Source organism: Mesoplodon mirus (assembly GCF_964341445.2).
Source record: "Mesoplodon mirus genome assembly, chromosome: 12".
NCBI classification, from domain to species: domain Eukaryota; kingdom Metazoa; phylum Chordata; class Mammalia; order Artiodactyla; family Ziphiidae; genus Mesoplodon; species Mesoplodon mirus.
This window is the reverse complement of record NC_138988.1, coordinates 67,470,096-67,485,217: the sequence shown is the minus strand read 5'-3', so window position 1 is coordinate 67,485,217 and position 15,122 is coordinate 67,470,096. Positions and strand designations below refer to the sequence as shown.

Sequence of the window (15,122 nt, the reverse complement as noted above, 5' to 3'; positions counted from 1 at the left end):
AAGGTGCAGATGTGCTCGCTTCCTGCCTTCCAAGGGGCAGAGGCCTCCAACCCCAACTCCTGCCCCTGGGGAGAGGCTGAAGAGGCTTTTGTTCTGGAATCCGGAGGCCTGAGGCTTCTGAAATCTTACTTCAGGCTCTGAGGGGCCTAGGGCACATCTCAGGCTGCAGCAGAGGCCCAGAAAGCAGACAGTAACAAGAACAGGGGTGCTGAGAGGGGAGTCTGCCCGACCCTGGGGGTGCCATTGTCCCCAAACCCCCAACTCCCCTGGCCCCAAGGGAGGCCTGCACCAGCTCAGGCCCCTGTGACTCTGCCCAGGTCCTCTGTGCCCGCATGACCAGGCTCAGGGCCTTGGGGCTGGGGCCTGCGACCTCCTGAGTGGGCTGCTGGGAGAAGCAGCACGGAGCAAAAGAGGACTGAGGCTGACGGAGGGGCTGGGGTATCACGCTGTCTTTACCTGGAGGCCCGGGGTCCAGGTGCTGCTGGAGCTGAGCGGGTAGGGTGTCTGCAGGCCCGAAGTTCAGAAGTAGCATCAGCTGTGAGCAGTAACCTCACCTAGTGCTGCAGGAAGTCTCAAGGCCTCACCCCAGAGGTTCCCGAGAGACTCCTCTTCCCATCATTCCCCTGCCTCATTGGGTCTTGTCCTGCCCTGGTCGGCTTCTCAAGCACCCTCACCCCACTCCTATGGGCCAGGCTGGTTGGTACCTGGTACGAATACCTGGTAATCCAGCACCACTTCCTTTCACCAACCGCAGGAAACACTCCTGCTCTTGCAGGAGTCCCTTTGCCTCCTCCCACCCACAAAAGTCCTTTAACTGAGACCCAGGCTTGGAGAGATGGAGGGGCTGCCAGCAGGAGGGGCTGCCAGGGGCCGGGGTTGGGCGAGAGGGGACAAGGAAGAAAGACCTGGCGACTGTCCTGCTGCTGAGGCCGGGGCTCCTCCCTCCTGCAAACCCACGCCTCTCCCATTGGCCACAGGCACCGGGTCCCCAGTGCCTCCCCAGGCAGGCCAGAGCAGGGGAGAGAGGCATGGGAGGCCAGCTTAGCCCAGTGGTTCTACGGTTTTAGATGGACATGGAGGGAGGGAGGGCAAGAGGCCCTCCTCCCCAGGAAAAGGGAGGAGGCTGCTACTGTTGTTGGCTTTGCCCTAGGCTTTGGGGCCCCTCCCCACAGCCTGAGGCCTTACTAGAGCGAGAGCGAGAGCGGGGTGGGGTCTGAGGAAGAGCCTGTGCGGGAAGTACTGACAGCTGCAAAGAAGGGCCCCAGCAGGGTCCTGGTCCTTCCGCTGAGCCTGCTCCCCATTCACTCACCCTCCTACACCCCAGTCACACTGTCACCAACTCCAGCTCACCCCTCTTCATGTCCTGGGGAGTCTAGGGACCCCTGGAAGCTCTACGGGAGAACAGGGTGACTATCCCTCCTCCAGCCCCACCAGTCCTGAGGGGCGAGGCTAGGAGAACGGCACTCCCCAGGCAGAGTGGAAGACTAAAGAGGAGGCCCCCTTCTCGGGGGTCTGCAGGGGAGGTCTTTGAGAATAGGGAGGTGGTGGGAGGGGAGCAGGGTGGGGCTGGAGGCAGAGGTCATAAAACCAGGCCCAGAGAATGGGGGCAGGTGCTGGCAGCCTGGGGTGGGGAGGGGAAGGCTGGGGGGACTGAGGCAGGATGGAAGGGTCCAGGAGACACCGCTCTGGGCTCAGGAGACTCTCTGGTGGGATGTGAAGAGCGGATGTTGTGATGTCGCTGTTGGGCTAAGTCCTAAGACCCTCACCTACGCTGGGGCCATCACCCCAAGTCCCACCACCCTGGCCTCCAGGCAAATGCTTTGTCTCTTAGTATTTTTTTGTTTTGTTCTGTTTTGACTTTTAAAAAAATAAAAGCTTGATTGGAAAATATGTCTGGAACTCTATGGCGAGGGGAGGAGGACGAGAGTGGGCAGGGAGGGGAGGCGGTGGGTGAGGAGTGGGGGTGATGTGGAGGGGAGCAGGGTAGCTAGATGGCCTCCACGTAGTTGGCGGGATAGAGGCCCAGCTGCCCGCTGTCCAGCCGCCCGCGGCACCAGCCCTGCTCGTCCTCCTCGCCAAGCTTGGTGAGCTCATCTCCTAGAGAGGGGACACAGGAGCTGGTTGACAGGAACTCAGAGAGGACTGACCCCACCCCCACCTGCCGGGTAAGCCCTCTGATTACACTGAACTGACCCCAGTGCCCCACCCATTACTGCCCGGATGTCAGCCGCCCCCCCCCCGCGCAGAGACCAGCCCCACCCACACCTCAACACCCACGGGCGGCCTAGCCAACCACCTAATCTCGGCTCCACCCCGGAAAACCAGGCCCCGCCTCCAGCTTCATTGCCCTAGTCCTGTCCGTCCTCCCGGCAGCCCTGCCCTCAGGCTCCGCCCCCAATCCTTGTTCTGGCCCTACCCCCACCCTATTCTTAGGTCCAGATTCTGCCCCTGGCACCAAGTTGTCACTCTCAGGCCCTGCCCTTGCTCTCCAATTGAAGTCTTGCCCCCGAGGCACAGGTCGCCCTCCAGTTCTTGGCCGCGCCCACGCGCCAGGTCCCGCCCCAGGTTCGACCGGCCCCGCCCCCTTACCAGCCTTGAAGCTGAGCTCGTCCTGCTCCTGGCCTTCGTAGTCGTAGAGCGCCCGTACACGCACTCCCTTGGCGTCTTCATCGAAGGGGTTGGAGCCCCCGTTGGCCTCATTTGCCCCAAATGGATTCCCGCTCTCGTCGTCCGACCACTCAGTGGCGTAAGTCTGGCCCCTGTCGTAGCTGCTAACACTGAGACGCAGAGAGAGGACCCAGCATGAGTGGCCTCTCAACCTGTCCTTAGGGCTGCCCCCTCCTCCCAACCAGAGCCCTGACCCTAAAGTCCACCAAGGCTGGAGCAAGGATGGGCCTTGTAAGACGGGGTCCGGAGCCAGTGACCCTCACTGACAGCCCTTTAACCGGATGGGAAGCAGGACTATTAGCATTACTCAGCCCTTGAGTGAGGAGGTGCTGAAGGCGACCCCAGAGAACATCTGACCCCTCATCTGAAAGGGGTATTACAACCCAGTGGCTAAGAGTGAGGATTACTAGTCCTAGGGATGTAATGTACAACATGATAAAGATAAACTAACACTGCTGTATGTTATCTATGAAAGTTACAGCAGTAAATCCTGAGAGTTCTCACCACCAGGAAAACAATTTTTTTCTGTTCTTTAACTTTGTATCTATATGAGATGATGGATGCTCACTAAACTTATTGTGATAATCATTTCATGATGTATGTGAGTCAGATCATTATGCTGTACACCTTAACCTTATACAGTGCTATGTATCAATTATATCTCAATAAAACTGGAAGAAAAAAAAACAAGAAAAGAAAGAAAGAAGGCCAAGGCAAATATATGAGTGAGGATTCTGGAGCCAGACCTCTTGGGCATCATATCTTGGCTCTGAGGCTTACTAACCAGCTGTGTGACCTTGGGCAAGTCACTTAACCTATCTGGGTGTTGATTTCTCCATCTGTAAAATGGGAATATTTACACACTCCTCAGAGTGTTGAGAGACATCAAGGAACTAATTTATGGAAAATGCTTAGAACAGTGCTGGCACACAGTAGGTACTCTCACAGGGTTATCTATCACTACCTTTGAGAGGAGCCCAAGGTTGCCATGTTTTAGACCATTTCTTGTCTCCTGAGGTAAAACTCAGCTGTCCCAGTGTGTGGATCCCCCTGGCCCCCAGGAAGCTCCGTAGGAGGCACTTACCTGCCACGGTCCCCAGCCTGGGATGTGGACTCCACCATCCCAGCAGCATTGGTCAGCACTACCCCCTCTGCCTTCTTGGGCTGTTTCTCCTTCTTGGTGGTGGTGTGTGGGAGGTCTGGGTTCCACTCCTGGGGGGTGCCAGGGGAGCAGTCAGGCTGGGGGGCTGCCCCCCGAGGCCCCTTCCAGCTGTTTCAGATTCCCCTTCCCCATCCCCACACATCCTCACCTCAAACTGGGGCCAATTCATGGGCATGCCAGGGCCGCTGGTGCTGCGGAACCATCTGAGGTCGTCCTGGGCGTCGGCCCCCCGGATGGCCTGCTCCAGCTCCCGGTACACTTGAACATAGCTGTGCACGGGGGAGATGGAGAGGTGCAGGGCAAGATGCACCATGGCCCCGTCTCAGCCTCAGTGAGGGCCAGAGCCTGTTCAGGAGACCAGGGTGCTGGCGTGCCCCCCCAGCTGGGAATCAGGCTGCTTCCCAAGGAGCAATCTCTGAGTGGGCAGCTCCAGGTATGCCCAGTGGGCACCTTTCTCCATCCCCACCGTAGCCACTCACCCATCCATCCAAGCATGTTTCTTGAGTATCTGGTGTGTGTGAGCTTACACCCCGGCAGCCACTGGCCCCTGCAGCTCCGCCCTCCCCTTCCTGTCACTGTAACACAGGGCCCAGGAGGCCCTGCTGCCTCTGCCTGTGCCCACCGTGCCGCCACGCCCAGCTACCTGCTATTCTCAGCTAGGTTGAGGTGACGTTTGATGTCTAGCAGCACCTCCTTGAGGAAGACCAGCCTCCTTTCCTCAAATTGCTGGCACTGTTCAAACACCTGCTCCATGCCCTCCATGTACTGGGGTGTGGTCTTGCCCACGTCATCCAGCACCTTCTCATATTTCTCCTGCGTCTATAGGAACCAGGGCAAAGTGGTGGGGGGGGTGGTGTGTGTGAGACCCAGGCCTGCAGCTCCCAGCTGCCACCCACTCCAAGGGGCCCTGAGACCCCAGCCCGACCAGCACCTTCTGCACATCCTGCTTGCACTTGTCCACTTTGTCCTGCAGCTTCTTCTGCTGCTCGGGTGTCACCGACTGCTCCGTCTTGCTATTCATCTCCCGGGTCATGGCCAGCTTCTCCTCTTTGCAGGCCAGATGGTAGGCCTTCTTGGCTGCCTCTAGCTGTGGGGAGGGGGGAGAGGGGGCAGGGTGTAAGCAGAAGCAAATGTGTTCACTCTCAACCCCTCCCACCTGCCCGCTCCACCGGGAGCTGTGAGCACACATTCTTAAAAGGCGGAAGGGACGCAGGCCCCAGCTCCAGGTATTCAGGAGCAGCGCCCACCCATCTGTGCATTTCCCTGCACTGCCTGCCCCTATGGACACCCTCCCGTCGGGCACTGCAGTGCCTGCCCCATCTGTGGATGTTTCTCTCTGGCAGGCAATGCTGCTCCCCTGAGGGCCCAATACCAGCGGGCAGTGCACTGCCTGCCACATCTGTAGAGACCCTCCCTCTGATCAGTCTGCCCCTCTGAGCCCAGCTGCCCAGCCCCGCCCCTTCCGTGGCAGCCGCCCACCAGGCACCTCCTTCATCTTCTTGGCCCAGGGCTTCTGGGCCTTGCGGAAGCCGTCTTCCGCCTCCTTGGTCTCCTTGAAGCCGCCCATGATCTGCTTGTGATAGGCATCCTTCTGCCAGTTCTTGACCTTCTCCAGGTCCTCGTTCAGCAGGCTGTTCTTCATCTCCTGGTGCAGTTCGCTCACCTTGTCCGCCTCCGTCATCATGGCACCCCAGGCCCGCTCCAGGCTGCCATACTGTGGGCCTGAGGAAATGGCCATGCGGTCACCGGGTCCTCATTACCCCCGGCCCAGAGGCCCGCCTCACGCCTCCTTTCTCTGAGGCTTTCCCCATACTTCCCATGGCAGCAGAAATGCCCTCCTGTGCTCTCCCTATAGTTTTATCCACCTTCCAGGGCCCAAGAACAGCCACCTCCTTCAGGAAGCCTTTTCTGAGTACTCTATCCTCACACACCTCGGCCTCCAGCCCTCATGAATTCTTCTTACAGCGTCCGTCTCTGGGCCTACTCCCTGTCTCCCCCATCAGCTTGTGAGCCCCATGGGCGGCAGCCTGGACCCCCATGAGCTCTCACAAGCCAGCACAGCACCAGGCACACAGTCGGTGCTCTGGGAATGTTGACTGAACGTAAAACTGAAGAACCAACTGGTGACAGATAATGGGAAGCCACCGGAACCAGACATCCCACAGGATCTGGACCAGCAAGAACAATTGCTATAATAAAATTTGCATATGGGCCACATTAAACGCCCTGAATTTGATAGCTGAACTATGGTTATGTAAACAAATGTTCTTATCCTTCGGTGATACATGAAGAATTTAGGGTGAAGGGGCATGTCTCTAACTTAAATGGTTCAGAAAAGATATGCCTATAAATAGAGAGGGAGTGAGAAAACAAACGTGGTAAAATGTGAGCTGGTGAGTCTGGGTGAAAGGTATGTAATTCTCTGTACTATTCTAGCAACTGTTCTCTAAGCTTAAATTATTTCAAAATAAAACGTTGTTTGTTTTTAATCCAACCTAAAATTGCAGAAGGTAGAGTTGACCGGGGAGAGGGAGGCCTGCGTGGTTTGGGAGGGGTAGTGTGCAGGGCAGGGCCCGGTGACTGGGGGGTGCAGGTGCATCCAGAGGCAGGGCGCTCCCGGGACCCAGACAGTGGGGGGCCGGTTAGCGCCTGGGGTGTGCGCAAGGGCTGGGCATGGGGCAGGAGGGGGCGGGGCACCTTTCTCGATGAGCTGGCGCCAGCGCTTGGCCCAGTCGGTGAGCTGCTGCGCATACGCCTTCTCGATCTTGGCGCGCTCTTGCACGCAGTTCATCAGGTCGTTGCACAGCCGGTGCCCGTCATCGATGCGCTTCACGGTCCGCTTGTAGTTCCCCACCTGGCGGCCGAGCAGCGAGCACGACTCCCGCGGGCTCCCCGCCTCGCCCGCCCGGCCGCCCTGGCCACCCTGTCCTGCAGGGGGCGCCCACCGGGCCACCCCGTGCTCACACCCTGGGGGCTCTGGACCCTCTCGCTGATGGAGGCTTGGACACCCCCCTCACACCCTACCGTCTATACACTCCCTCATCCCACTTTAAACAGAATTTCCTCACTGCCACCAAGTGCAGAAGGATATTTATAATTTGGACTTGGACTCAAATGAATTATTCATTTTGTACTTGCCTGCTAAATCTATTATATTTATATAGAGTCATATAAGCGTTGAGCTGAGCTGCAGCTTCTTGACATAATATTATGTTTTGTAGACATCTCATTAAACACTTATTAATTTAGGTTTGGCAGTCTTCACTTTGGGTTTTGGAAGCCGATGGAAAATTTCTTTCTGGGTCTCAAATATGTTGGGAGGCTCCTGCAATGCTGGCTCCACCTCTTTGTCGCTGCGGGGCTCCCTGAACTTGTAACACTTCTCTGTGACCAGTGCTCCGCCCCCTGCCCACTGCATAGGGTAGGAGGCGGGGCACAGCTGTGAAAGGCCACGTAAGCTGTAAAGTGCTGCACCTGCCTGCGTGAAGCACAAGGAGTCTGAGCCGGGGCCCCCAGAGCAGAGGGTCAGGAGGGCCCTGTTCCACATCAATTCCACAGGATCTCTCCAGGGGCAGCTGTGAGGCAGAGGGGCTCTGGGCTCAATGGTCTGTAGGAACCACTTGGTGGCAACAACTGCCCACTGGACATGGAGGGCTTTGGAGGGGTCCGCGGGGCTGGGGAGCAAGATCTGAGGTCACGGGTGGGTGGGAGCCTGGGCCGCCACGCAGCCAGGCTGCCTGGTCCCCAGGACCTGGGGAGCATCTAAGCCTCACCTCCCAGAAGCTGTCGGTGGTCTCCTCCGGAGCGAGCGAGGCCTCGTCATAGGAGCCAGACATGGTGTGGCTGTTGCAGGGTGGACAGGTGTGGAGCGGCGGTCAGCAGGCTGGCTGCTCATGCGCTAGGAGGGCAGGAGAGAGATCCTGGAGATGAGGGCAGCTCCCCTCATGCCCCATTCCAGGCCTGGGGCCCCAACTTGCTGTGGGGGCTCTACAGGCGTGAGCTCGCATTGGATGGGGGCTTCCTGCCCAGAGACTGGCTCCCCATCCCTAGGGTAACCCCAAGAGCCACCCTGTAGCACCCCTCGTGCCCACCACCCGGTCTCTCCGCCATAAGCCCTTCACTCCACATCCTGTCCTTCCCCTCTCCCCTAAGTCCGTCATCCAGCTCAAGCATGGGCACCTCTTCTCAGAAGCCCGCTGCAACCACCAGAACCATGGTGCCTGCAACTGTTTTTGTGCTCCTGGACTCTTAGAGCTAAAACCTAGGGCCATGTAATTACATACTTGCTTTATATAAATCTGCAGTTTGCTTCACAGACACACACAGCTCCTCAAAGCCAGCAATCAGGCTTCTCTCTGTGCATGTCCTGCACTCCCTCCCCAGGACCTGGCACCCTGGGGCTCAATGATGAACCCCAGAAGGCTTCTCAATCTGCCCACCTCGGTACTGCCCACCCTGACATAGCTGAATCCTTGCACCTGGTGCAAAAGACCCACCTCAGCTCCCCCCCAGTCCCCAACTGATGCAGAACCCCTGGTCTAAGCCCCTAGAACCTCCCTGAATCCCCCCCAACCTAAAGCCTGGACCCGAGCCCCTCGGGAAGCTGGCAGCAGGCCCCCTCCTACCTCCCGCCCAGGCTCAGCGCCTCCTCGGGTCTCTGAGCTACTGGGCTCCTGTAAATGCCCTTCCGGCTGCCCTGGCGCCCAGCCTCAAAGCCTCCATTAGCCGCTTACGTATCTCCTGAGTCCCAGACATGTGGCTTCCTGGCCCACAGGTCAGAGCACCGCAATCTGCGTGAACATCGGGGTGGCTGTGTGTGCCATGGATCTGTCAGCAGGCATCACGGCTGTCCAATCTAGGCCATGTGCTGCCCCCGGGCCAGGGCAGGCACTGCCCTACTCCCATCCCCCAGTCCTCATTGCCACCCTGGACAAGAATGGCTCAGTAGTTAGGAGACAGGACGCAGAGAGCTAGGGGCCTGGTCTTCAAAGGGGCAGTGAGTCCAGGCTGGGCCTGACCCTGAAATGGAGCAGGACCCTGTGATCCTTGCTGCCCATGTCCTCAGCTTGCCTTTTGTCTGTGGAAAAACTAGCCAAACAGTAAGTTTAATCAGATAAGTGAGAAAATGCAGAAACAAGACTAAAAGTCTGAGTCTAAACAAGTCCAACAAGAGAAAATAGTTTAGTTATTAAGCATAGTCAAGGACCTTTAGTTCCTCTTCAAGGGCTATAGATAATATTCTGAGCCATATCCTGTGAGCTGTCTTACAGATACTAAAACCCCCACCAGGTGGAAGAAGCTAACTACATGATGACCAGGCTGTAGCCATGACATAAGCTGCCACAATTCCAAGAGCTGGCCTCAAAGAAATGGGAACAAACCGACCCTTGAACTGAAGACTAACTGTACGTAAACAATCAAGATGACACTGATCAGACCACCACATGACCAATTTCAAGATGACTGTCACAGATGACTGTGCTGTTTCTGCAAGTAGCCCCTTCCCTTCACCTATAGAAGCTCTTGCCCACTGATTGTCAGTGGTGGGGGAATTGGCCTTTGGACAGGAATCCACCCTCCCCCCAGGTTGCTGGCCTCCAAAATAAAGCAAACTTTCCTTTCCACCAAACTTGCCTCTTAATTGGCTTTACAGCAGCGAGCAGCCGGATCCCCACTTTCCGTAACAGTTTTTGGCACCCGACGTAGGGCTGCTGCTCTCTCACTGCATCTGGCTCCCTGGGGTTTTCCCGAGCAGACTCGCTCACCATGACCTGTGCTGGGATGGCTGCGAGGAGCCCGCTGCTCATGGCTAGCTGGTCCTGAGAGAGGGATCTGGGGGGACGTTCCTAGCAGCTACCAAAACCATTTGTTTCGGGAATCCTCCGTTTCCCCCCTGCTCGGCACTGGCTGCCAATGTACGTTTTTCCTTGGTGGAACTGAAACATGCATCTAGATGAGCTGACAAGCTCCAAGACAGAGTAAGTCCACTGGTGTGTACCCAGGCAAACTTATATTTTGAGGACAAAGTGCTATTTGGGCATTTTGCCAATTGGTTCTGACATGTGTCTGACACTGAGGACCATTTGTGTTGGGAAAATATTTGTTTGGGACTCTGTATCAGTCATCCTCTTGGAGGATTTGTGACAGTTCTGTCTTCTGGTGTGTGAGTGTATATTCCATTTGTGTGATTGGAAAAATTTTAGCTATGAGATTATGACTAAAGAAAAAAGACAATTTTTTTTTTGGCCACACTGCTTAACGTACAGGATCCTAGTTCCCTGACTGGGGATCGAACCTCTGTCCCCTGCAGTGGAAGCACAGAGTCTCAAGAACTGGACCACCAGGGAAGTCCCAAAGATAATTTTTTTTACCAATATAAGACAACAGTATTCTTTAGACTCTGGAGAAAATTGGTTAAGATGAAACTCTTTTGAAATTCCAAGAGTTTTGAAAGTCTTCTGGTTCTTTCTGCATCTGCAGTTAGAGAAAGCTAGCTTGATAAAATACTCTTTTCAGAATTCTGACCCTCAGAGAACAAAAATATGCCTAGGAGAAAACTTGAAGTTAACTCTTATCATGTCCTTGAAATACAAACACAGCCCACCTTGCCTGAGACTTCAGCCTTGGGTTAATTAGTAGAACTTCAAGAGATGTTTGGGTTTATTAAACATGCATCTTGTATCACAATAAAGAGAAGCTATGCTATGCGAAAAAATGTAAGTTTTTAGAGGTTATGGAATATGTTTGTTCGTTTTTTTTTTTGCGGTGCGCGGGCCTCCCACTCTTGTGGCCTCTCCCGTTGCGGAGCACAGGCTCCGGATGCTCAGGCTCAGCAGCCATGGCTCACGGGCCCAGCCGCTCCGCGGCATGTGGGATCCTCCCGGACCAGGGCATGAACCCGTGTCCCCTGCATCAGCAGGCGGACTCTCAACCACTGCGCCACCCGGGAAGCCCGGAATATGTTCTTTTTAAAATTAATTATTTTATTTTTGGCTGTGTTGGGTCTTCATTGCTGCGTGCGGGCTTTCTGTAGTTGCGGCGAGTGGGGGCTACTCTTCGTTGCAATGGACGGGCTTCTCATTGCAGTGGCTTCTTTTGTTGCAGAGCGTGGGCTCTAGTTGCACGGGCTTCAGTAGTTGTGGCAGGCGGGCTCAATCGTTGTGGCTCACAGGCTCTAGAGCACAGGCTCAGTAGTTGTGGCACATGGGCTTAGTTGCTCCATGGTATGTGGGAGCTTCCCGGACCAGGGATTGAACCCGTGTCCCCTGAATTGGCAGGTGGATTCTCAACCACTGCGCCACCAGGGAAGTCCCAGAATATGTTCTTAAGTTTGCCAATCAGTAAATGCCGGTGTAACAGTTCAATTACTTATTTCTTGGTTTTGTTAAGGCTTTTAAGTGTTAAAAACTGAAATATGTAATTAAAGCTACTCAAAATGATAAGGGAAGCAGTTCAGTGTGTAAAGCAAGTAGGACATGCGTGGTCGGCAGAGAAGGTATAAAGAATGGAGATATTTTTGTTGAGGAAAAATGATGGTAATAATCTTGTCCTAGAGCTGGTTATTTCTGGATGGGGAAATCATATGGATACAAAAGTGATAAAAGGTTTGCAAAAAAAGGGAACTTTGAGAAAAGAATTTTGTACACTGTCAGGAGTGATTAAGATTAGATTGGATTTAATTAGGTAAATATCTATAGTAAGCTGGTAAAGACTGGAATTTGGTTTCTTTCTCCCTGTTAAGAGAACAAAATTTTCCTGGAATACTGAGCTGCTTTTAATAACAGATTGTAAGTTTCTTTCTTTTTTTTTTTAATAACACCAATATTTTTAAATTTTATTTTATTTATTTATTTTTTTGGCTGCATTGGGTCTTCACTGCAGTGCATGGGCTTTCTCTAGTAGCAGGGGCTACTCTTTGTTGCAGTGTGCAGGCTTCTCATCGCGGTGGCTTCTCTTGTTGCAGAGCACGGGCTCTAGGCACGCAGGCTTCGGTAGTTGTGGCACGCAGGCTCTAGAGCACAGGCTCAGTAGTTGTGGTGCATGGGCTTAGTTGCTCCGCAGCATGTGGGATCTTCCCGGACCAGGGCTCGAACCTGTGTCCCCTGCATTGGCAGGCGGATTCTTAACCACTGCGCCACCAGGGAAGCCCATAAGTTTCTTTCTCTAGCCAACTTTGAGTATTCCAAAAGGCCCCTAGGCATCTCAGAAGAAATATTAAAGCAACTAGGATTTCATAAGTTAAATTACATGGACAACATTTGATAACTTTCAGATCATACTGCTGAACTGGGTAAGAAATTTAAAGAATTCTAATGAAAAGCTATTGTTTTGCTTCAAACCATATGTATATATATATATTTGGCTGTGCCGTGCAGCATGCAGGATCTTAGTCCCCTGACCAGGGATTGAACCTGTGTCCCCTGCATTAGGAGTGCAGAGTCTTAACCATTGGACTGCCAAGGAAGTCCCTCAAACCATATTTTTGACCGCAATGTTCAGGATGGAAAAAATTGGCTAGTTATCATAGAGTATAATTACTTATGATGTGTATCACTGCTGGCTTTAAGTTTACTACTAAAAGCACATGTACAGGGACTTCCCTGGTGGCACAGAGGTTAAGACTCTATGCTCACAATGCAGGGGGCCCAGGTTTGATGCCTGGTCTGGGAACTAGATCCCACATGCATGCCGCAACTAAGAGTTTGCATGCCACAACTAAGGAGCCCACAAGCCGCAACTAAGGAGCTGGCGAGCAATAACTAAGGGGCCCTCGAGCCGCAAGTAAGGAGCCCACCTGCCGCAACTAAGACACAATGCAACCAAATAAATATTAAAAAAAAATAAAAGCACATGTACAATGCTTGTGTGACAATTGGGTATTAGTGCTAAAATGTGTAGCCTATAAAATGTTTCCCCATCAGCATACCCCTGTATTAGTTTGTTATGTCTGATTAGTTTTCCCCCATCATGGATAACTAGGCCAATATATAACCAAAAAGTAGGTCTAGCACTGAGGGACATGAATGAACCCAGAGCAGGCAATGGAGCTACATCTGGCAGTGCTGGAAAAATATATTGATTATCAATGCTTTCTATGCAAATATTTGCAATTAAAGTGGGGGAGAAATGATGGAAGAAATTTTCACATATTGAGGTATGGGGAAGTCATTCTGGCTTACATATGATTTAATTTGAACTTTAGACTAACCAAAACAGCCTGTTTGTGGCCTAATAAACATACATTGTATATCTGCTTTAACCATTAAGGAAAAAAAAAACCCAAACATTCAGAGAATAATACAAAGATGCATTTTGATTGTTATCCTCACTGTAATATGTCTACTAGTTTTCAAATGTTTGTCCAGGTACTATGACAAGTAATCAAAGAGAGAGTTAATGTTTTCATAATATAAAATGTTGGGGACTTCCCCAGTGGCGCAGTGGTTAAGAATCTACCTGCCAATGCAGGGGACATGGATTCGATCCCTGGTGCGGGAAGGTCCCACATGCTGCAGAGCAACTAAGCCCGTGCGAGACAACTACTGAGCCTGCGCTCTAGAGCCCGCGAGCCACAACTACTGAGCCTGCATGCCACAACTACTGAAGCCCGCACGCCTAGGGCCCGTGCTCTGCAATAAGAAGTCACCACAATGAGAAGCCCGCACACTGCAACAAAGAGTAGCCCCAACTCGTCACAACTAGAGAAAGCCCACACGCAGCAACAAAGACCCAACGCAGCCAATAAATAAATTTTAAAAAAATGTTGATGCTAAGCTCGCAACTTGAGATTATTTCCAACTCTGTGTCCGTTCCCAAAATGAGGCAGGATGACGCCCCACTTCAGCAGTAAGTAGCAAGAGCAGTTGTCGCCCCATTCACTCAAAGATTTGGGGAAAACTGGAACAGAAATGGAACTAAAACAGAATTCTTCTACCAAGCCTATGATTAACCTCTCTATCCAAAACTTTATTCCCTTTCTTGTTTTGTACCTGTCCCTCCTCAAGACTGAGGAGTATCAAAGAAAACGGGGTATTGAAATGGAGCAGGACCCTATGGTCCTTGCCCCACATGTCCTCAGCCTGCCTTTTGAGTGTGGAAAAACTTTAGCCAAAGAGTAAGTTTAATCAGAGAAGTGAGAAAATAAAGAAACGAAGGAAAACAGTCCAATAAGACTAAATAATAATAGATTAGTCATTAAGCATAGTCAAGGACCATTAGTTCCTCCTCAAGGGCTATAGATAATACTCTGAGCCATATCCTATGAGCTGTCTTATAGATACTAAAACGCCACCAGGTAGAAGAAGTTAACTACATGATGACCAGGCTGTAGCCATGACATAAGCTGCCACAATTCTGAGAGCAGGCCTCAAAGAAATGGGAATAAACCAACCCTGGAACTGAAGATTAACTGTACTTAAAATAATCAAGATGCTCTACGTCAAAAAAACAAACAAGCCAATCAAAAAATGGGCAGAAGATCTAAATAGACATTCTCCAAAGAAGACACAGAGATGGCCAAAAAGCACATGAAAAGATACTCAACATCACTAATTATCAGAGAAATGCAAATCAAAACTACGAGGTATCACCTCACACTTGTCAGAATGGCCATATCAAAAAGTCTACAAACAATACATGCTGGAGAGGGTGTAGAGAAAAGGGAACCCTCCTACGCTATTGGTGGGAATGTAAATTGGTATAATAACTATGGAGAATAGTATGGAGGTTCCTTAAAAAAACAAAAATAGAGCTACCATATGGTCCAGCAATCGCACTTCTGGGCATATACCCGAAGAAAACCATATTTCAAAAAGACACGTGGGCTTCCCTGGTGACGCAGTGGTTAAGAGTCTGCCTGCCAATGCTGGGGACACAGGTTCAAGCCCTGGTCCGGGAAGATCCCACGTGCTGCGGAGCAACTAGGCCATGCACCACAGCTGCTAAGCCTGCACTCTGGAGCCCGCGAGCCACAATTGCTGAGCCCATGTGCCACAACTACTGAAGCCCGCGTGCCTGGAGCCTGTGCTCCACAACAAGAGAGGCCACTGCAATGAGAAGCCCACGCACCGCAACGAGGAGTGGCCCCTGCTCACCACAATTAGAGAAAGCCCATGCACAGCAACAAAGACCCAATGCTGCCAAAAATAAATAAATAAAGTAAATATATATAAAAAAAGACACATGCACCCCAATGTTCACTGCGGCACTATCTACAATAGCCAAGACGTGGAAGCAAACTAAATGTCCATCCACAGAGGAATGGATAAAGAAAATGTAGTACATATATACAATA

General features: G+C 52.4%; 1 protein-coding gene across 1 annotated transcript; it reads right to left on the bottom strand.

The window, feature by feature from the left end:
• Nucleotides 1-1,987: 1,987 nt before the first annotated feature.
• Nucleotides 1,988-7,730, bottom strand: PACSIN1 (protein kinase C and casein kinase substrate in neurons 1; the record flags this gene model as incomplete). Its single annotated transcript, XM_082638744.1, has 9 exons — nucleotides 7,603-7,730; nucleotides 6,527-6,683; nucleotides 5,316-5,551; nucleotides 4,761-4,916; nucleotides 4,473-4,648; nucleotides 3,978-4,098; nucleotides 3,752-3,879; nucleotides 2,590-2,777; nucleotides 1,988-2,097 (listed from the first exon to the last, which is right to left on the bottom strand). The coding sequence occupies exons 1-9, from the start codon at nucleotides 7,663-7,665 to the stop codon at nucleotides 1,988-1,990; spliced, it is 1,335 nt and encodes a 444-aa protein (XP_082494870.1). The 5' UTR covers nucleotides 7,666-7,730.
• Nucleotides 7,731-15,122: the final 7,392 nt, after the last annotated feature.